Consider the following 23,197-nt stretch of genomic DNA (forward strand, 5'->3'; position numbering starts at 1 on the left):
ATTTTTGGCTCAGTGAAGCCATTTCAGACCATTTAGCCATGAAGCAGTAGGAGTAAGCTGCCTGATGCAGATCTAAAGCCATGCATTTTATGTGCCTTGCAGGATGGGAACTCTCTGAAGCAGCTAATGTATTTGTCTGCATTAATATTGTGGCAGTACAAGGCATTCCAAAATAAAGTAATATTGCTTCCAAGAGTTACTAAAAACCAACAGAATAAATTACAAGATAAAGAAAACAAATAAATAAATAAATAGTGTGTAGATGAAAGGCAGCTTGTGCCAAAAATATAAATAGCTGCTGAAAGAATATAGCCTATGTAAACACAGTTTTACAGTGCTGCACAGTTGGGCTGAGGAACAGATTTCTTCTTTTTTTTTTTTTCTCCATATGAAATGAAATTAACTCAGTTAATTATCAACATGGATGAAGGTAAGGAAGGATGGCTCATAGAAGGCATTTTTAAAATACTATCTTCTAAAAAGTTTCAATTTTCCTTTTAGATTGAGACAAGATTTTGGATAAGGGGCATCAGCACATTATCAGTGTTTGTGAGAACTGGTGTTATATAATTATCACATTGAACTCCTATTATTCGGTTTTTAACTGGGTTTTGGTTTCCCAATACCACTGCATGCAATCAGGCAATAAGTTTCCATTGTGACTGAGATAAAGAAAATCAGACACCCAAACATTCTGCAATGTTTCCATCAGAACTCTGCAGCTTGTCAGAAGTAGAGAAATAAATAACATTCAAAGTTGTATTGATATAAATGTCTTCAGTAAGCATCACCCACTTAAGGTCTGCTACATACAGCAGCTGCTTAAAAATGCAACTACCCTTTTCTGGTTTGTGCTGCAGACTAATCCAGATGTGAGGCCGTCTGGCTAAGCATTTTGCATTTTGGATAAACAGCTCATCCATCTGTAAAATACTCACAAACAACTTTTGAATCAAGTAAGCTCACAAAAAAAGCCAAGACTGTAGAATAAGAAACATATTTTAACATGTCTTGATTTCTACCCATTTCCCTCCACTATGCTTCCTTGAGCATCTTGTCCCAGTAACTTGCAAAAAATATTTGAATGTCAGATTTATTTTTGCTTCTTCCAGTCTTTTGAAGTTTTTTTGCATACAAAATGTGAGACTTTTCTTAGGTCTAAAATCATCCATTTGTTCCATAACTTCATTTCCTAGTGACCTGGAACTAACTCCACAAAGAGACCTTCAGCTGCCTGCTCTTGGCACACACATAGGCAATTCTAAAGGTAGGTGTAATACTGCAGCCTGACATGTTTCTCTTGATCCTTGATAACTTTTTTTTGTCCTTCTCAGTGCAGCCCTTCTGCTCCTTTTCACCTCTTCATGATGTGCAACGAAGGGGAACATTTGTCTGTGAGAGAATATTGTTGAAATATTAAAAATATGTTGCTTCTCCTTTTTTTTAAACTCAGTATGAGTCATCATCTGGGACTTTCAGAAACAAACACTCTGTTGTGGAAAATATTTATGGGGGTGCAGTGGAGGGTTGCAAATTATTTTTGCATTGAAAAGTAAGCTGACAGCAAAAAAAAAAAAGTCTTATCCCTCAAGTAACTAAGGGTATATGATCAATATGTAAAATAACATTATCCAGGGTTTTGTCATGTAAATACATAAACAAGTTTATAATGAAAGGTCACATTTGTCTCTTAATCCACTGATTTTTGTCTCACTTGGAGAAACCAGCAGGCTCAGCAGACTACTGATGGAAGAAAGGGGTTTGAGATCAAGGAAGGAAGCTATTCCTGCCCTGTCCCCTTGCCTGATTTCCTTTTTGCTCTCATATTCACTCAGCTTTGATTTTGGTCTGCCTGGACTAGCATGGTATGTGCAAGGCTCAGGAAGTAAACCCACTATATTTAGCCGTACAAGCCCTTCTCCTGTTCTAGATCATAATTATATTTCACAAAATAAAGCTAATTGCTGCTTATGTCAAGGAACCGCACCAGGAATCTACACAACACAGACAGAGTATGCTTATTTGGTTAAAAAATAGTTTATTTATTTATTTATTTATTTATTTATTTATTTATTTTCAAAGCAAGTCAGGAAAAATGCATGTGGTCAAGATGCCAGCTGCATGTTGGGAAACCTGAGATGTGGCTATTTGCGTTCCCTTGAGTTCCTGGGCAGTACAGGAGAAATCAGGTAGGTTGCCCAGACCCATTTCAACTTGGGGGTGAAAGCACTCCATTCCCAGCTATAGACAGGTCAGAGAAATGGAGGCTTCTTCACAGCATGGTGAAGAGCATTGCACAGAAACTTCTGCAGCATTAGTCATTGTCAGAGAACTACATCTGAAAGGGGAAATTAAAATGCAGTTTCACAAGCAGCTCCTACATGGATTTTGGTAAAATTCTCATACTCTTAGTTACTTTGCCTTGATGAATTTAAGCTCTGGTTCCTCAGCAAGCTAAAGCAGTGGTTAAGACACCCCTTAGTTTTCATATTGCAATGGCACAAACTGAAGCATGTGATGATAAAACAGCATCCAAAACTCAGCGTGAGGTGGGTTCCAGACATATTATGTGGAATGACTAGACCTCTTCAGAGGGTGAGCCAAAGCCCTTCAGTGTACTGAGGCTGGAGCATGCCTGACAGAGAAGCCTAAATGCAAGAGCATGCCTGAAGTGCCACTCCCTCCCCATGGACCCTTCTGCCTCCCTCTTGAGTTACAGAGCAAGTGACAAAGTTCAACCCTTAAATAAACTCAGCTCTTGAGCCACCTCCCAGGGCACTGCCTCTTCCCTGAGACATGCCAAAGGAGATGAAACAGCTCTGCCACAGCTGCAGCTCTCCACTGTTGTGGGCAAGGGCTCCATGCCAGCTAGGTACCACCTGCAGCCACCTCTTCTGCTGGTTGTCATTCTGCACCTGGCAGGGCCATTAGGAGGCAGCGGGGAAGCATAGGGCAGCCACAGCCTGGGCACCACTGGCATACCTATCAGGTAGAGTTAGCCAAGTAATGTCTCTATCTGTTCTGCAAAAGCAGATCTCTCTCCCCTGTAACAGGGAAATGGAGTTGCCTTCAGTGACAGGCTTGCCCTATACTTCAAGTGGCCACAGAAGAGCACTCCAGGCAGGGGATCTGGATCTGGACCATCCAGTTTCTGGGTGCAAACAGTGCTGAGATGGAAAGGCACTGAGTGATTCAGACCTGGGCACACCTGAGCAGCACAGACCTCTCAGGCCCAAAACAGAGGACCTGAGTTGTGTATACGAGGATTAAACTTGGATTTGGCATTAACATTTGGGTGTGGGCATCTACATTTATCCAGCTTCTTTTCAAGGCTGATATAGCTCTGTTCCATACATTAAACTCATAGGTTTGTGCAGACAAGGCAGGCAGAGATAGCCTTCTGCAGTCTTAACTACAGAACTACTATTTACTGCTTTTGTATGTTTTCCCATTGTGTACAAGTTACTGATCGGCTGTTTCTTGTTTCTTCATGTTCTCAGACACATAAGCTGTGTGAAAAAACTAACGTTGACACACTTTTTTTTCTTGGTATCTGATAAGCAGAGACCAGTGTGCTAACTTCCTAGCACAATTCCCGCTGTGACGCCAGTGCAGAACTGGTGGTCAGGTATGGGAAGTGCTTTCCTCCAGGGCAATACAAAAACCTACTTCCCTTTTCTTGAAAGGGAAGCGTGCTTAGGAGCTGCACTGAGGGTTACTCAACTCCCTCGTCTCTTGTCTCTCATTCTAAGACAGTCTAGCATAAAAGTAGTCACACCTCTGTGAACAAATTCCATCTTCTTCCCCAAAACCACCTACTAATTCCCAAAATACCCATCCGCCTTACAGAGAGAACAAGATTTCTTCTGCATTTGCCCACCGTTGGTTTGTGGTTTTTCTGGTAGAGCTCTTAGGAGATGTTTGCAGCGCCGAGGAGCGCAGATTGGCCACGCAGCCCCGGAGCTGGCAGGGAGGGCAGCGTGGTCGGGCAGGCAGGCAGGAGGCTGCTGCAGGGCAGTGGTGGCCAGGGCTTCAGGGCAGGTAGAGAAGAGCCCAGCAGAGCCCAGCAGAGCAGACAGGCCCCACGAGGCAGTCCTCTTCTGCCAGCAAACACTTCCACACACGTAGCGTGCAAGCGCACATCAGTTTCTGTAAATTGGCTGACTTTTGTAATTTTCTCTCTTCCCAGGGATGTTCACACTTCCCTTCCCCATCTGGATTTAATGCAAAAAGTCATGCCAGTGGCTTTACTGAAACCATGGAGGAGGCCCCACTGGTTTTCTCTGTGAAATCACCCCCCATCTGAGGCCACTCCACGGCCTCCGGGCTGGGCTGGCTTCCCACAGTCGTGCCCTGGCCTTGCCCATGGGCCAGAGCCGCGGAGGTGCTCTCAGCGCTGCCTGGGCAGGGGAACGCTGATGGAGGCCAGAAGCACTGAGGAAACACTGGCTGCTCCTTTCACCCTGCCGAGGAGGCCAGTGAGCTGAGCTGCCACAGCAACAAGCACCAGAGGAAGCAGCTTTACTCACCAGCCCCAGGCCGAGCTGCACGGCAGCTGCGCGGTGCCCCGGGAACACGGCTGCCCCGGCCCCAGCCCCTCACCCCAGGGGCTGCCCTGGCCCCGGCCCCCTCCACTTGCGCACCTTCCCGCCCCGCAGAGCTGCCCTGTCCCGTTATCTCTGTACAGCCTGTACTTCAGCCTTATCAGGAAAAGGAATGCCAGCACAAACCAGGGTACTTGCCCTAGCGAAGTTGGAAGCCATTGAAATGCCTCTTGGGAAAATCAGGGAGAGGAAGGCAGCAGCACCTGGTTTTATTTTGAATGTGCTTTTCCCACTTCCTCCTGTTTTGAAGGAGGCAGGGATTAGTTACACTGTGTGGCCTCAGGCTACCTGTTTCACCTGCCAGTTTCTCCTTCCTAGTCCATGAACATGGAGAAGTCTCCCCAGAAGGCGGCTCAGAACAGGAGCCTGAGGTGGGTGTCCTGGATTGCTCCCTCTCTGGGGGTAGCCCCCCTGCCAGCCAAGGTGCATCAGCCCTCCAAGGACATTCTGTTCTTTCTGATAAATCTCTGTATCTTGATAAATGCTGAAAAGGTGAAGCTGCCAGTCACCTGTGCCTCGCCTATATGGCACTGCAAGACAGTAAAAGGGGATAATCTGGAAAGGCAAGGACACACAGGTGAAGAACAGTACTTTTAGTTGACTTAGAGGCAGGAATCTGAGGCCAATATGAGTTAGCCAGCATAGAACAAACACCGTTATGCACAGCTCCCACAGTCCAACTTAACAGGACTACCATTCCTCCATTTACCAACCAAATTGATTAAATTTGTGGCACAGGCAGAGGATTTCCATTGCTTGCTCTCCCATCCAGTATGTACAACTAGCCATGGATGTGTAAGAAGGAGGAGGGTCCTGTTTCTTATAGCAGCACTGCCACATTCACATGTCCTACTGACCAAAGAAAGTGACAGAACCTGACCACACAGAAAAAATGTATCTTATACCTTACAGGATATCTCCATGCCCTGTAGGTTCCCTCACAATCTCCCTGATGTATTTTCCATTGAGGTGTGGGAGAGAAAGGCTGCAGACCTGATTCAGTGTCCTAAGGACCCTCCAGCAGTCAGTAACAGAGGGCAGACAGGCCAAGGGGGTGGTAAAGACTCCTGGACCTTCTGAAGCTCCTGTCATTCAGGGTCAAACGCAGGCCATGTTTATGGGAAAGGCTCTCTGCGATAATCCGCAAAGGACAGCACCTCCCAGCTCCATGCCGTGTACAAAAAAGGGAACTTTATCTCCTGACTTATCCCACAGAATTAATTGTGGCAACTAATGAAAAGCCGTTACCAGTCCAGCCAGGCCCCAGACGCAGGAAGTTAAACAACATCAAGGGGGTCCTTCACCACAAAGGTTTTCAAGAAGACCCAGTGCCACCAGCAACAGCCACGATGTCATAGGGCTTAACCAAACAGCACAATGTCTTTGTGTCAGCCTCCAAACAGACTGATTTGTCCAAGCATCTGGACACCCAAGCTACAAAAAACAACACAGGGTAGCTAAAGGAGAAACCCCAACATTATCTATCATCTTCAAATCTGAGTGCAAAGATGAACTTGTCTTGCCCATCTTTAACACAGAGCAGCAAGTGTATTTCGAAAACAAGCTCTACCCCACCCATCTGTAAAGAAGAAAAAGAAGTCACGAAAACAATAGACTGAATACAGCATTCTCCCTCTGAGGAAGAAAGGAACAGCACGTGATGTGTAAAAACATCCTTTAGTGCATGTCTTGCAGAGAAACAACAGCTCTGATAAGGGCACAGGAAAGCTGCTGCCACCATCACTCTGTGCCATTGGCAAGGGCACCACCTGTTGTTGAGTCACCTGATGCATTCCACCAGCAGACACAACATTTAATTAGACTTTAACGATTTGGGCTGAAAAATTCTGTTTGCCTCAAGCAGTATTTTTATTTTACCACATTTCAATTTTCAGCCTTTCAAATAATTTCCATGACTAAGGACAGACTATTATTATATTCATAGAAATCATAGAATCATTAAGGTTGGCAGGGACCTTAAAGATTATCTAGTTCCAACCTCCCTGCCATGAGCAGGGAACCCTGCCCCTAGACCAGGTTACACAAAACATCGTCCAATCTGGCCTCAAAAACCTCCAGGGATGGGGCATCAACAACCTCCCTGGGCAACCCATTCCAGTTCCTCACCACCCTTACAGGGAAGAACTTCTTCCCAATAACTAACCTAAATCTCCCCTCTCTCAGTTTAAAACCATTACCCCTTGTCCTATCACTATCTTCTCTGATGAAAAGTCCCTCCCCAGCTTTCCTGTAGGCCCCTTTCAAGTACTGGAAGGCTGCTGTAAGGTCTCCTTGGAGCCTTCTCCAGGCTGAACAGCCCCAACTCTCTCAGCCTGTCTTCATAGCAGAGGTGCTCCAGGCCTTTGATCATCTTGGTGACCCTTCTCTGGACCCCCTCCAACTGGTCTATATCTTTCTTGTGCTGAGGGCACCAGAGCTGTATGCAGTATTCCAGGTGGGGTCTGACCAGAGCAGAGTAGAGGGGCAGAATCCCCACCCTGGCACTGCTGGCCACACTTCTTTTGATGCAGCCCAGGATGCAGTTGCTCTCTGGGCTCCAGCACACACTGGTGGGTCATGTCGAGCTTCTCATCCACTACCACCCCCAAATCCTTTTCCTCAGGGCTTCTCTCCAGCCATTCTCTCCCCAGCCTGTATTTGTGCCTGGGGTTGTGCTGACCCAGGTGCAGGACCTTGCACTTGGCCTTGTTGAACTTCATGAGGTTGCACTGGCCCACCTCTCCAGCCTGTCAAGGTCCCTCTGGATGGCAAATATTTGACTACTTAAATATAATACTTACATTTAATACTTATATTTAAATATTTAAATACACTTCTTATATTTAAACAGGGAGAGGACTTTCAGAAATTCCCAGAATGCCATCAAGGAGCAAACTCCCAGCTGTAAGGAGAGAGGAGCTCAGAGCCAGCTGGACTCTAACCATCACTTTCCTCTCAGGTGTCTTTCCACACTTCCAGGAACACAACACAGGAATATCTCCACATGATCTCACAGAGCATGTCTGGAAAAAGCCAGACTTCCTGGCTCTGAATCCACAACGTTACAGTGATGGTGCTTCCTCAGGATCTGACCTGTCACTGCCCCTGACCTAAGGGGTCTTCTTGCTAAATGAGGTCTATCCAGAACACTTCCCTCCCCCAAACTCTCATCTTTACAGACACCACCGCTCTCACTCTCCCACAAAATAAGCTAGGCCTGAACAGCATCTCTTCAGCTACTTCAGGCCAAAAAAAATCTGAAACCATGACCCTCATTTTCAGTAATGTGAGAATTCAGTTCCCATTCGCAACACTTAAAATCAGGCCACAGATCTGTTCCTTTTTATGCCTGCAGATGGTTGCTTCATCTCCCTACAGATGGTACCCTGAAGTCAAGGCAAGTGACTCTCATGCAGAACTCCAAGACTACTAATTGACAAAATCTGATACAAGATGAAATGTAGTTTTCCAAGGAAAGACAGAAGGCTATACTTGTGGCAAAAATCCTTTATTAAACTAGATTTTGTAAATTCCTTTTCACATTAGAAATTTTCAATGCAAATTACAAAACTGTATTTCAGTAAAAAATGAAAGTTAACAGCAAAATTACAACTTTATACAAATAAAAAAACCTTTTAAAATTTTAATTTAAAAATAGACATTTATATCTTCCGATGTACTGGTCCTAAAAGCTTTTACAACTGGTAGCTGTAATACTAGATCTTTTCACATGCATATTCACATATAGTCATTTAATAACCTATACAGTTTATTCAGCTGAAACAGCATTAAGAGTTGGGCTTTGGTTGGGTTTTGTGAGTTTTTTAAGACAAGGTGATACTTGGGAATTGTGGTAAGTCAATTAATTCTTCTTTGTTATAGTGTTCATTATCCTTTCCTCAGCTCTGCAAAGAGGGCAATATTATTCTGGAAATATGAATTGCATTTGAAGACATAAGCAGCAGTAGCAGCAACGTGAAGTCTATGTATAATTTCTCGTATTACATTTATCATGATCCTACTTTACCATTATAAGCAATACAATTATTCACTTGTCTGCCCACCATATTTTGTGGCAAGATCAAATAACAATTTGGTTACATTTCACCTCCTCAAGTAAAGCCTTCTACAATACATGTTTTGCTATGTAAAGATCTTCCCTGACATCCTATGTATTCCCAACAGTGAGTTTCCAGATGTTCTAGTGATGTTCTAGGTTATTACTAGAGCATCTGGACATTGTTTAAATGGAGGTTCCCAAGTCACAATGGTTTCTAATAGGCACAAAAAATGCCAGTTAAACTTTGCCTGAAGTGTCCTTCAACAGACTTACACAGACATTAAAAGTTTAAATAATGTTCTACCACATACTGTTAAAAGCAAAAGCCAAAGGCATTGAAGTATTATGAAATTATCTTGAAATATTTTGTTAAAAATAACTTTTGCCCTTTCACAATCAACTAAAATATATTTTTAAACACATTACTTAGCAGAACAACTTTCTTCATTCCTCCTCTGGGCCTTTTTTTTTTCTTTACTGTAAGGTTACTCTTCAATGCTAGTACAAGCATTAAATTTGGTATAAAAAATACCATTTTCCTAAGTTAAAATTTTGGATAAATGTTTTGTAGAAAATAAACCAAAAGTTATATATTAGAGGCTACCAGTCATCACAACCACATGCTGCTGAAGATTAGAATAAAAAGTGGTACACAAAATAGGTATTTTAACAGCTGCACATTATCTCAAGAGTGCTGGTGGCATTACTGCTGAGAGTAATTTTAATTAAAATTTAAAAATTATACAGAATGTACACAATACCTCAGGATTCTCACTGATGTAACTGCCAAAGACATCAGAAAGGCTGGAAGTTCTAAAATGAAACCTGCTTTGGAATACCATTTTGAAACAATTATATTTGATGTAATTCATCCCATTATACATTATAAAAACAGTCAAAGAAATACAAGAAGTCTGGTGGGTTTTTTTCTGGACAATTTGGCAAGCAGCTCAAGACATGGAGATAAGTCTACATCCTTTCTCTCTGTGCTTTGATCTTCTCTTCCATGCTATATCCAGCTCTACACAGCTTCTAAGCACATGTTTAAGATCCTGCAGAAGAAAAAGGCTGAGCTCATAATATTTTCTCCAGGCTGGAACTGCAATGCCTCACCTCGAGCTGCTGAAGCTGTCAGAGGCTGTCACTAACTTCAATAAAGGCAAGATCAGTTCTGCCCACGTTACAATTTTAAACCATCATTTTCTATCAAAGTTCAGCCTGTAATCAAACAACTTATACTAGGTGAATGATCAACCCATAAGCAGACAAGGTATTCAGAGTACCTTAATGAACCTCAACCTAGGAAGTACTCCAAATTCCTCTTAGGGGAGGTACTCCCTCTGCTGACTTAGACTCGAGAAAACACTCTCTTAGTAAGAGGTGGAGCTGAGGTTTTGCTCTTAACATTTTTAATGCATTTATCGAAACAGGACTAAGAGATGAAGAAATAGTATGGAGGAACACTTAAGTTCAGTGGGAACAGCTTCTTTTCTGGAGTCCTAGCCCTGTTCTGGAGACTGTTTATGCATTTCTTACTCTTCAATCTCATTTGTCTGCTTGTTCTTGCATTTTTAGCTTGTGGCAACTTCAAGAACACCCCTGAGCACAGTGGTTAGAGCATTTTTTGGGGAAGTGAAAGTCAAGTGCAATCACTGCCCCTTGCTAAGCTAGAAGAAAGGTAAAAAGCTATGTTTCTTATCTCCAGGGTAAACCTGTCAACAACTAGATTACGATGAACAGACGAGCAAGACAACAACTTTTTCTGCTCAGCTTTTGAACTGAAATCTAAGCTGTCTTTGTCCATGTTGGGAATGGTGTGAACATGCTGAGTGAATCAGGCCCCCTCCCACAACAACTCTAAGTGCCATCACTTTGCCTGTTTACAAGCACATCACTGTAGGGTTTGGGCACCCAGTAGCTCAACACACCACACTTCTGAGCATACACTGGGACCTTTGCTGGGCAACTCAGCTATCCAGGACAACCAACAGGGACTAGGCTTTAAAAAGCTGCCCCAGACAGCTGCACTTCCATTTGTTCTAAACAGTAGCACTAAGGAAAACCTATTTAGGAGGAGAAGGAAGTTCCTTGGTCCAAGAGAAAGATCCTAGCTCCACTAAGGCAATTCCAGCATCTACAACCCTGGAGAGCTGATAGTCTGAACTGCTGTTTTGAGTCCAAGTGCGTAAATGACAGACCTTTTGTATTTCACTCTCTGGTTACCAGAGAGGCCCAGGGAAAAAGGGACACAATTCAGATGAAATAAGTACCCACAAAAATTATAAAACTTATTATGACACTATAATTCCAGTAAGAGACACTTCGATTAAATAATATTCAAGCTGCTCTTCCACTTGAAATCGCCATGAAAATATTATTGTATCTGTTGAAGCATGACAAATTAATTTTTTAGTCTACTGTACCATTGCATTCACTGTGTATATATTACAGTAAATACAGATATTCAGGAAACATTGTGTCTTTCAGTTTGTCAGCAACTTATATGGACACATTTTCAAGTGAAACCCCTTTCTGTGCACAGCTCTTCCCACACAAGTTCCTTGCTTACTACTACCCATGCACACAAATGGCAAAATTTGCACACACACATGGATTCTTACACAAATTCTTTGTGCATGTCGTTCCTGGAAAAAAAATACTGCAAAAGTGGTTTAAAATAAAATAAAATTTAAAAAAACAACAACATTTTCATTAATCCTTAACCTGTTAATATTATTCCTAACACACCATTCATACCTGTTCTGAAAAAGCCTTACAATAAAAATTCATATGCCTTTCAAGAGACAAAGATGTCAATAAAAGTAATGTATTCTAGAATGTATTTCTATTTTAAAAATGTTCTGATTGCTTACTGAAAACATTTGCCAAAGTACAGATGTTTATATTTAATTGGGAAGGGGGTGGTGGTGTTTGTCTGGGAGAGGGTTGTTGTTTTGGGGTTTTTTTACACAGGTATTTCTAGATGCTGATGCAACACCAACACAACAACTTTTGTACTCACAGACCTTCCAGTTAGGCAATTACTACTGTAGTATTAGCATTCACTTTGATATTAAAAATAAATTTAACATGTCTCACAATCATAATTTCTACAAGGAAATAACCAAATTTAATATACACAGAATGAAGACACATCACTATCAGACACCTGTGAAGTGAAACAGTACTCAGTTTGCTCCATTTGAAAAGCCATAAAAGGAGAAACACTTTTAATCCAGTATGTGTTGAAAAAGGGGCATTTCTGCAAAATCACAGTATTAGCTATGTGTAAGTAGAGGTTGAACTACAGTGTCATATATTCCCTTTAACAGATCACAGTAAGTCTGCAAAATTACTGAACACACAGCTGGTCTTAATGCAGTCCTCTCTATGCAACTTCCATCAGTATCAGAAGTTTAGAATGGAGTAAGGACAAGTGAACTGGTCAGATCCATCACAAAACAACTACGAAAAAAGACTACATCTGATTTCTAAAGAATCCTGGAAATATTTAGCATTCAGCTATAATTGGATTTTATAGATCAGTAGTTGCTGAATTCTCACCTCCCCTGTGCTCTTCCGAAGGATTCAGCATGAAGTTCTGAATCACAAAATATCACTGTACAAGGTATCATGTTTTAAAAGCACAGAATCCACAGCAATTAAAATGTGTGAGAGACAAAAGATATAGACTGGGTACGCTGAGAAGACAGTTATGTTAAAAAATTGTACCTTAACTTTCCTTTAAAACATCGTATACTGCTCAGCAGAATTCTTAATCTGCATTTCTGAGACTTCAGATCCTCCAAGTGTCTTCTTTTTTCAGGTTCAAAAAAAGATCCATTTTACACAAAAATTTCCTTGGAAACATACTGTCAAAATAACTTGCTGTAAAATGAGACTATTTCTAATAAAATATTGTCCTTTAAAACATATTACAAAATACTAATGCAGTTGTTTGAAAAGTTTTAGCTGTGATCCGAAACCTCAGTTTCTATATTCCTCTTCTTGTCAGCCCTTCAATTCAACATGACTTTCAGGCAGCCTGGTTTTACTTCTGTGAACCTGTGAATCAAGAAAAGATGAAGCTTCAACATCTCCTTCAGCCCCCATCAAACGTATGCAAAGTGATAAGGTTCTCAGTCAAATCTGTGTGCATGTGAGAGTAAGGAAATGGGCATCATATCCTATGGATGCAAAAGAGAAGAAGGATTTTACAGGGTCTGGACAGGTGAAGAGCTGGAAACAGCAGGAACTAAGAGGAAGATTTAGAAAAAAAAGCTGCCCCATATTCTTATGTTCATTCTACTCCTCCTGCTCCCCTTTCACTCCTTCTTTCAAAACAGATTTTCTCCCCTGTCTTCTGTAGGAAGTAACCAGGAAGGGAAGTCTTTGTTATTTCTGAGTCCTACCTTCACAGTCACCTCCATACCCTCCTGTAAAGAAAAGCAGCAAACACACTGATGCCAGCCCAGATTTGAAAAACTGCTGTCCCACATAAGAAGTTGAGAGCTAACATAGGCACTGAAGATCTAAGAAGATCTAAAAGCAGAATTAAGAACTGTTCATTGTAAAGCTAGCAACTTTGAATGGAAATATGTAATTAAATTATGGTAATGAATTTAATGCATAGTACTTTCATCTATCTCCAAAGAAAGATCTGATATTTAATAGGTGTTCCATACAAGATGGTTTTGTGTCCCACAATTGCATTAGGTTTAAGAAACAGCAGACCTACTTCAATCTGAAACAGCAGACCTGCCTTCATCCATTTAGTAGTTGAACAGTATTCTAAAACTAACTTAAATTTTCAGTTAGTTAAACGTGGGCAAAGAAAAAACGTATCAGTAACAAAAATCTAAACTCACCTGAAGTTGTGGCTTGTGAGGTATCTGATAGCTGCTGGTCTGATGCGAGCAACTCCTCCCTGACTATGGCTTCCTCTTCCCGTGATGACACAGAGATATGGTTTACCACCAGTCTGCTGGTACTCTGTAACAGCAGGGATTGTAACGGTTAATACTGTTGCTCAGCAGAGGCGTGGCGTTCAGTACAACCTTTCCATCCATTCTTCTGAAAACTCTCACTAGTGATTTAGAACTTTGCTCTCCCACGATGGCTACATATCTTTTACATACATAGCCATTTTCTCCCTCTTCTGAAAAAGATATTCTGGAAAAATATAGTCAGGCTTTTAAAATCCAGATTGTTTGCAATATGAATATTGTGATCATCACAAAATTGTTCCCATTTCATAGCAGCTTTACTGTTTCTATAATCTAATCTTCACTTGGAATTTACATCTAATCTTCACTTGGAGTTTACATCCTGTGATATAAATTTAAATTGCCAAATTAAAAATTAAGTAAATTACACCCAGCCCTTTTAAGTGACACCTCTGTCTATTGTTTCATGTTTTATCTTAATGTGAATAAAGAAATAACATTTTATTGGATGAAGAAAGGAAGAAGAAGGAAAATGTAAATCTACGCAGTTATTGACATTTAAGTCACACTTATTTGGACTAATTTCTGCTATGTTGGAGCACATGATTCAACAGATCAACACATCACATGAGATTTATTAGGGCACCTAGCCCTAATAACAAAAGAAACTTCTCTTCTCACAGAGCCCACAGAAACCTAAATTGATTAAGACTTTTAAAAAGAGGAAAAATTATAAATTAAACTGGATTCTCACAACAAGCCAAGATTTGCCAGTTTGACATTATCAGTTCACATGACATCTTCCCTCAACTACCTTCTCTCTCTCTCTTGCTTTTTTTTTTTCTAATGATTTAGGTGGATGGATTGAACAGAGCGCTCCTACCATCATTCCAGGACTCCTGACTTAAATGCAGCTCAGGGAATTTAGCTCAAAAAGCATTAGGTTACAGCTTAAAAGTATAAAAGCGTCATTTTAGGAATTGCACAATATAATGCAATTTAATTATCTCTGATGTACTCCGAAAGCAAAGGATTATCTAAGGCCCCCCTGAACACTTCTGCTTTTACTGTGTGGAGTAGCTGTTTAAAAAAATTAGGCTTGTGCAGTGGTAGCTTGCACAAGAAATATTTCTTTTAAAAGCATTCCCAGTGTGCTTAAATTTATAGGGTAAAGTACTAGTGCAGAAAATGTATCTTTTTACATCAATAAGGTACTTGAACACTCCACTGGGAGAAAAAACAAGCCCTCAAGCAAAACTGCACAAGATGGCATTTATGGAAGCTACAGTATTCTGATCTCAAGAGATCCTGCTGACAAATTGATACAGAAGCTACTGAAAGATAGCTCAAATAACACTCTTTGATGTAAAACCTGAGGACAATATAGTAATTTTGGTTAGAGTTCAAACAATGATTTTTTTTTTCAAGATTAAAAAAGCGATATAGTTCTGACAAAGCAATGCAAAGATGACACAAACATTTGCATTATCACCTCTGTTAAAAATGACAAGAAAGGCAGATCAAGCCTTAAAAAAAAAAAAAAAAAGAAGAATTATAAAGAAGTATGGGGCCCAAAGCAAAAACAATCACTAACATGTTAAAGAAAAACAATTCAATGGGAGAACTCTGAAAGTAAACACAACAGCCAATTGATTTTAGATGTTATTTAATAACATTCATTCCCTCAGATATTGCCATATATTAGTAGTAAATGAGGAGAATAACTTTTAGAGGGCAGGAATTATAGCTTGTTCCTACCTTCACTTTTTTCCTGCAGCACTCTGGACAAGTGATTCACAGCTTCATCCACATGGAGACCATGCAGATCCAACACATTCACAGGCAGCAAGGAAGCATTTACTTTCTCAAAGATTTGCAGTGCAGCAGCATGGTTGGCCTCTTTCATCTTCTGCTCATGAAGACGACCCTTTATTCATAAGGATAGTGACTATTACACACAGAGACATAATCTAAGCTCCACACTGGTCATTGGGTTCAAAATGACAGTACTGGCAAACTGCTTTAGTTCCGTTTGAAGCAGTAAAATTTATAATTGCAACAGAACTTCTGGAAGAGGCTCAGTGAGACCTGCTCACAAGGAGATTTCACAAAAACTATTCCTAAGAAACTGCTCAAAGCTGGCACAAATAAGAGACTATTGCAAAAGCCTTAGAAGAAAGAAAAAAGGCACGAAGGGCACAAACCCATGAGGTCTTCACATAAGCTATAAAGTTACACTCCATGCTGATTTTCAGATTCATTATCCTAACAATAGAACTTTACTTTCTAAAAGTATTTTGCTAAAAATGTAATGAAACAATGTCAGAGAAACTGATCAACAGCCCAGGAACCTGGTGTTACTGTTAATTATTCTGAATGCATTCCCTTAAGATCAGACAAACCAAAGGAAAAACCTGGGGTTTTTTGTGGGTTTTGTGGCCATTTTTTTAATAGTTACCTATTATCTCTCCTAAAATTATTGACAGATCTTATAGGACTGACAAGGTCAATACAGTCCCTATTTGAATTTGGGTTATTTACATTACACAGCAAACAATTAATCTACTAGTTCCCATGAACCTCGCAGTGATAATATCTGACTGACCGAAGCAACAAATCGTGTCTTTGAAGATCTGTAGGTACAGTCTGAAAAGGAAGAGAAGACTTAACTCCAGATATTGAACTGACAAGGGCTCAAGAGAACAGAAGTGACAGCCCATCTTACACTTTCTTAAAATGGATCATCTGAAGTGTATGTCAGACCAGAGGCACCAGCTCTGTAACTCCCACTTGCAGAGGATTCCCAAGATAGGGTAAGACTGCCAAGTATTTTTCATTAATAAAGGTAGTTTGCCTTTTTATTACCTAAAAGAAAATATGTAATAAATTTCCAGATTCTACTTGTAGTTATGAATTACTTGTCTTTGCTTAGAATGTCTCCAAATTTCGATAATATACAATCCATGAAAATAAAGTTCATTATAAAGACCAATAATCAGTATTTCCTACATGCGTAGTAACAATCTAAACATTTAGAATGATATATTATACCAGTTGTGCTAAAACTTTTTTAAGATAAACAAATTCAATTCATTAGCACATTTTTCTGCTGTCATAATGCCATTCATAGTTTAGAATTAAATGCTTCTACAGTGTGAATTCTTACTGAATTTTTGTATGCTACTAGATGAAGAAAAAAGCTACAGCCTTTGAAGATATTTGTAACAGAATTTTTAAGAGTGATCTAAATGAAGTGTAAAAAGAAGAGTCTTGTGAGAAGGCACGTAGAAAAGAATGTACAGGAACAGTTACAAGAACAGTTGACACTTACAGTCAATAATATGACCCAACAGTAACTAAATCAGTATATACCAAGAAATTAGCTTGAATCAAAACCAGAGAGCCTGTGCTCCAAGGTCAGAGCACACAAGACTGATAAGCAGCAGATCTACACTCCAAAACCATGGCAAAAAGCATGGCATACCACACCATGTTCATTCCAACTCAAGATAAGACTGTAGCCATAAAGGCACTCAGAATGAGGAAGGACAGCAGACAGTTGTCTTGCCCAAGATTTATGGAGGATGAAGCAAGCAAGGTTCTGAGGCAAAGATCACATCTTAATACCTATCTTACTCCTAACAAATACAGAAAACTTGTCCAAAACCAGTTTGTCACAAATTAAGAGGAACTCAAGGGACATAGGATTCAATGGTTGCTGCAGTCCATGTCACACAAGTGAACCTGGCTGGACCACATGGACACAAATCTTGGAGTTACAAGTATGCAGATGCCGGAGTGGAAGCTCTGAGAAAATTAGAATGTATGACTAAGCACTAAATACCACCTTTCATAAGGTCTCACACTGAATTCGGTTACATTAGCTTCTTGTATCAGTATCATTACCACTGAAAGGGAGTTTACTTGTAAGGCGATTCTCAATAATACTCTTACAAAGGGAACAGCAATTGAGCAAATGTATCCAACTCTAGTAAGCACCGTGTTTTTCTTACCACTTCCCATTCAGTATTTAAGTATCTATTTATATTCAGGCAAAACCCACAATATTTAAGTTTACCTGATGTGCATAGAATGCTGCCACAGGCCTCATACCCATGCGATAGGCCTCCCCAGCTTTTTGCAAACATTCCTTTCTCTTTTGCTGGTGACAAAAAGCTTCTGCTCTTAAATCTTCATATTGTGGATACTCAAAATCTTGAAATACTTCACTCAAAGGATCATCCTCTTCCTTACTTTTTTTTGCCTGTAGGAATTTGCAATGTTGAAGCTAAGTATGCATTGTAGGTTGTTTTCATTAACAAAGCTTTGGATATGTTTTTAACTTCCATTTAAAAAAAAATAAATTAAAATACCTTCTTCTCCCAGTTCTTTGCAGCACTGTAGGAAGAAACAATTTCAGTTTGCAGAACAACTCCTTGAGCTACAACTGTTTTTACAGGATCTCCCTCCAGAACACAGTTCAGAAATTGTTCCGTTTGTTCTAAAGAATAGCTGTAAAGGATAAGTAAAATCTGTGACTTTACACATAAATAGCTGCTACGTCTATTAAGATGCGTATTACAAACCTTGACACTGTTACAGAAATAGATGACAATGGAAAAAAAGTACTGGAATGAAGTTTTCCACTTCATAACAAAAAAGCCTGCAGACTGCATTACTGGCATCAACACAGCTGCAGTCTTGTTTAATTGAAATATAATTGAGGGACACCTGAATATTAAAAAGGAAATTAAATACTAAAGTAAATTGCATCATACCTTAGTCAACCAGACACTAGTTTAGAAGAAAACACTGCTTTTTGGGCTGGATAAGTTACTTCATCTTAAATCTTCTCTGATCAGGGTTAGATAGTACAAACCAGTTTCAAACTAGCTCAGTTTTCTGAAACCATTATGCAGGAAAATCCTTTTATTTCCAGTCAAGATTTGTTATTGAATTTAATGAAACAGGAATAGGACATCAGTTGCCATCAGATTTCTAATAAGCCCTCTTTCTTCTTTATTCTTCTTGCTGTTCAGTAAGCAGACAAGAGGAAGACTTATCAAAAGTAAAGGCAGGTGTTGGAAAAGGCAACACTATGAAGAGAATTTAGAATGTGAAAAACAAGAGATGGTGAAATGTTTGAGCTTTAGAGATGGATAAAGGAAGTGTTTTAAACATCACATAAAGAAAGGTTTTGATAATAACCTGGACAAGCAGGAAGACTGACAAGCAGGCATGCCAACCCATAAATAGAGACAGACATTCAATTGCCCAAGGATGTAAAGGGAAGTTTCTCTTGAAAAAAAGTTCAGTTCTCAGCAACATGGATTTAAGAAGGTAGCCACATGCCTCAGAAATATAATGCAGAAAAGAAAATGAGAATGTCAGCAGGAAGAGATGAAGACATGGCTCATTCCTTCAGAGCTGTTGTAGTAACCACAAGGTTCTCACAAGCTAACATCAGGTGATGGTAGTTCTCCTCTTGGGCAGATTCCATTTTTTCTGAACCCATTACCATACCCACTAATTTCTCAAACTTTCTTTAAACCTCAGCTCTACAGCAAATGTTCCACCGACAGGCTGTCAGAGGTCGATAGCCAGAGATATTCTTCTCCCAATGAAAGAAACTCTCAACTCCCAAAAAAAAGAAGACAAGTCTACACATAGAGCTTTTATGCCCTTTTGGCTTTTAAGACTAACTACTTTTGCCTTTACTTAGATCTACAAAAAGTGTGCTAGTTTTGAAAAAGCTATTATTTAGCAGTCCCTTAACTATTAAGATTTAAGACTGTAACTGTGCATTACAAAGTGTTACTGAGTACCTTTTTTAGAAAGAACTTTAAAAATTTCTTACTTGTTGTCCTTGAAGATGTCCATTAAGAAATTTTGATTAATAGTTGGAAACATCTCAAAAAGTTGCTTCTCCTTTAGTTTAGCAGCACAGTCTTTTCTAGCCACAGAAGGAACACGATTCTACCCAGAAGACAAAGGGAAATTATTAGAAGTTCTTGATTATAACAATATAGTAACAGCAGAGCAAATCCAACTTTACTGTTATTTGTTAATATATTTTAAAAATACCTACTCAGTAGGTACACATCCATAGCAATGACAACATGCCAATGTCAGACTGCCATGCTGACTTAATGAGAATAAAGTAGGGACAGGTGAGCTGTATTATATACCACTACAGTACTCAGCAGTCATTTGAAGTGACTCAGCTGGAGCTCCCTCATGACTTGGACAAAGGAAAAAGGAGGATTTCTTAGGAGGAATTTAAGTTTTGGAATGCATTCCCTGCTAGTCCAGTGCTAAGCTTGTGACAAATCCACCTATCTATATTGAGAGCCTGGGATTGAAACAACTTTTTTACTACGGAACAGGATAAACAATTTTGGTTTGGTGTATCTGAAGCTGTACTGTAATAAATATTCGTATTTGTGAGGTCATGCTTGAGAAGAAAACATAATTATAGCCCAGAATAAATTGGACTGATCATTCCAATACCCAGGGTTTGTTGTTTTTTGGTTGTTGTTTTTTTTTTTTTTAAAGTGGTCAAAACAAAGCCAAGCTCCATGGATCCAAACAGAAAACAAGCTGTGGACACCATAGCAGTTATTATCAGTAAGTCACATACATGCAGATCGAAGAAAGAATCCACAAGCCATTCTTTCGAAGTACAGGCTAATCCATCCAACTTTCTACATCGGCAGAAACAAAGCTCCTGTTTTTAAGGACAGCTACTTAACCGAGACAAACAAAAATGCCTGGTTTGAACAGCTGCCGGTCATTAGAGGGCAGCGTTATGCACATGCCAATCAGGGCATGAGAATTGTGTGGAAGATACAGAATTAATAAAAACCTTATAAAAATTATTATTTTCTGACAAGTGACTACAGAAATGTTGAGATTAAGCCCAAGTACTTCTTTTAATTTCTCATCTGTTAGGAATGTTGTGGGTTCTCCTTACAAAAAATATTTAAATGAATTAATCAACTTAATTCACATTTAAAGAAACAAGGCATGGGGCTCTGTAAGAAATCTTTTCCTGCATCACTTTTCCAATAAAAAGTGTGGGAAGCGACAATGATAATCTCTCCCTGATTTTAGGTAAGCAATCAAAAAACAATTCAACCAAACACAAATGCTAACCTGTATAGTGAAATGCACCGTGATCTGTTTGTGAAACAATCAAAATGTTACATTTTTAAATGAGATTTATATTTTTAAAACAGAAACATCTACCACAAGCAAACTCCTGTGTCACATTAATCAACAATACTAATTGGCATGCATTTGTCTCAATTTAGGCTGTAATCACCAGCACAAAGATGAGTTACCAGGTAAGATATACTCTGCTTCATTAATAGCAACAAATTTAAACCATTAAAAAATGGTAATGTCCATACCAGGTCCTGTTTCTCCTGCATAGCTATTTCTTCGGAAATTATTTGTCTTAGAGAAACCTTCTGAATCTGAGCATTCCAGTGATCCATAAAAGGAAAAATGTCTGACGATGCTGTTCTTTTTGCCTGTATGTCATTAGATGAACCTGAAACCCAGCTCATTTTTTTCTTCTGTATTTTACTGTCTGCATTCTGAGATAACAGCATTTCTGAGTCATCAGTATCTATCTGCTGAATCACAGTAGGACCTTCAAAAGTAACAAAAATTAGGTGACAAATAAAACAATTCTTAGCTTATTTATGCAAGCAAAGCCAAAATAATTAAGTTTTTCAACCTGGATGGTTTGACTTTTGTTAAAACAGTATTATTAATGCTGAAACAGAAAACAACAAATTGTTTTCACCTTCCTCACTTCGATTTTCCAAAAACTGTCTGACCCTCTTTACCTATTTTGTGAAACAAAACCATCAGACTCCCTCACCAAATTTTCAAGTGCTAAGACGTATTCTACAGCTGTAAAATACCTTGAACATATGTTAATTAGAGAGGTTTGTTTGCTTTCAAAAGAGAATTAGTGACTCATATGTTTACCTGCCTTTCCTCTTCAACTTAAGGACAGTCGCTTAACAATGCTTTTCAATTGTAGGAATTAATGCTAACGAGCACGATTTGATAACTCAAGTGGAGAGTTTGCACCCACATTGCAACCCAATTCTTTAGGCAGGTCCCATGAAAGAGCTGTGGGGTTCTGCTATAGAGGGACATTTCTTCTGGGAGCTGAATGAAAACCAGATTGCTAGAGATTTTAACAGTTTTTCAACACATACATACATCCTCCTGTTACAATAAATTCCTCTGACGAGGACAACAATGTGTGAATGTTGTATTCCTGACCTCCTTCTCTCACCTGCAGAAATTTTATTCTGCTAGCAATTCTCTGGCCACACACTTTCCTGACACAGATATTACCAAATAGCTGTCTGATCATGCGGAAGCTTCTCTAAATTCTCTGAAGTACACAAAATGATGGGCTTTTTGCTCGCATCTAACTGGGACTAGTGATTCCGCTGACAATTAACTTCTTTCCCCACCCCTCCCCAACTCCGTAAGAAAATGCTAAACAGAAAATAAATAAAATCTTAGCTTAATAAATTAATCCATCATGTTTTTCAGCAGACAGAATACTTGCAACCTTACTGAAGTTTGAAATAATTCTTTTAATGAGAATTAAGTATTTTTACAATTAGGAGAAACATGTAACATACCTTCTGCAGACAATTTACACGATTCATCTCTCCTCTGACGCTTCTAAATAAAAATAGTAAAGCCACGAATGTTACAAGTAAACTGTAAATTTTCCAGTGAAACTTTGCAAGTGTTAACTTCTAAGCAAACCAGCTTTGAAATTAACATCTCACAGTATTTCTCAAAATTGGGTATTTTTAAAGAAATACATTAAAGAAAAATAATTATGAAGTTTAAAAGGTAAAACTATCTGAAAACAGAACAAACTAGAAGAATATGCCCCACTGCTAAGATTTCATAACCTTAAATAAATAAACTAAGCAAAAATTTTGCCAATAAGCATTCCAAGTCTCATAAGGCTATGAAGGATCAGAGGTTAGAGAACTCTTCTCAGTTCATGTACATGGACATATTTTGTATACATAACTCTTCTTACATGTCAAAAAGCCAGGAACAATTTTTTGGCAACTGGAATTTTTTATCTATCTTGCAGTGAAATTGTGGATTATGATATTTATGACATGTGGATTACGATTATTTCCTGTGTAATCTGCTCTAGCAGGGGGGTTGGACCCCTCCAACCCCTACCATGCCACGATTCTTTTTTAAGAATCCTGGTTTTGTGATGAGGCACTCACTGACATGCAATTTCTTCATCCCTTAAACTGTTTTTCAACAGCTGTGACTATTATGATATGCAGATACACTCCAAATACTTTACAAACTACTACTGTATTTCATCATTGCTCTCACAAAGACACTTCTTACACATTTAGACTAAAAAAAGATAAATGGTCTGACAAAGCACTAGCATGCCATACCATTTTATAATCTACTAACCAGAATAGATTCTTTCCATTTTTCATGAATCAGTCTTGCCAAATTCAGATCAATATGAACCACGCAATCCTCAACAGTTAGTGATCCTTATA

The 23,197-nt window shown here is 39.4% G+C and overlaps 1 protein-coding gene across 6 annotated transcripts in view; it reads right to left on the reverse strand.

Moving 5' to 3' along the window:
* Positions 1-8,096: 8,096 nt before the first annotated feature.
* N4BP2 (NEDD4 binding protein 2) overlaps positions 8,097-23,197 on the reverse strand; it is a 39,578-nt gene continuing 24,477 nt past the window's right edge. For 5 of the 6 annotated variants that reach the window (XM_051617080.1, XM_051617077.1, XM_051617079.1 and 2 more), the window contains 10 exons: positions 23,106-23,191; positions 22,286-22,328; positions 21,023-21,267; positions 20,766-20,789; positions 19,468-19,586; positions 17,984-18,122; positions 17,689-17,874; positions 15,369-15,537; positions 13,533-13,656; positions 8,097-12,729 (listed from right to left, as the gene is read on the reverse strand). In XM_051617080.1, coding sequence (XP_051473040.1) covers positions 12,684-12,729; positions 13,533-13,656; positions 15,369-15,537; positions 17,689-17,874; positions 17,984-18,122; positions 19,468-19,586; positions 20,766-20,789; positions 21,023-21,267; positions 22,286-22,328; positions 23,106-23,191 — 1,181 coding nt within the window. In that variant the 3' untranslated portion in view covers positions 8,097-12,683. The remainder of the gene's footprint in view (positions 12,730-13,532; positions 13,657-15,368; positions 15,538-17,688; positions 17,875-17,983; positions 18,123-19,467; positions 19,587-20,765; positions 20,790-21,022; positions 21,268-22,285; positions 22,329-23,105; positions 23,192-23,197) is intronic. The other variant, XM_051617081.1, reaches the window with a different exon arrangement.

Source organism: Apus apus, chromosome 4, assembly GCF_020740795.1.
Source record: "Apus apus isolate bApuApu2 chromosome 4, bApuApu2.pri.cur, whole genome shotgun sequence".
Taxonomy (NCBI): domain Eukaryota; kingdom Metazoa; phylum Chordata; class Aves; order Apodiformes; family Apodidae; genus Apus; species Apus apus.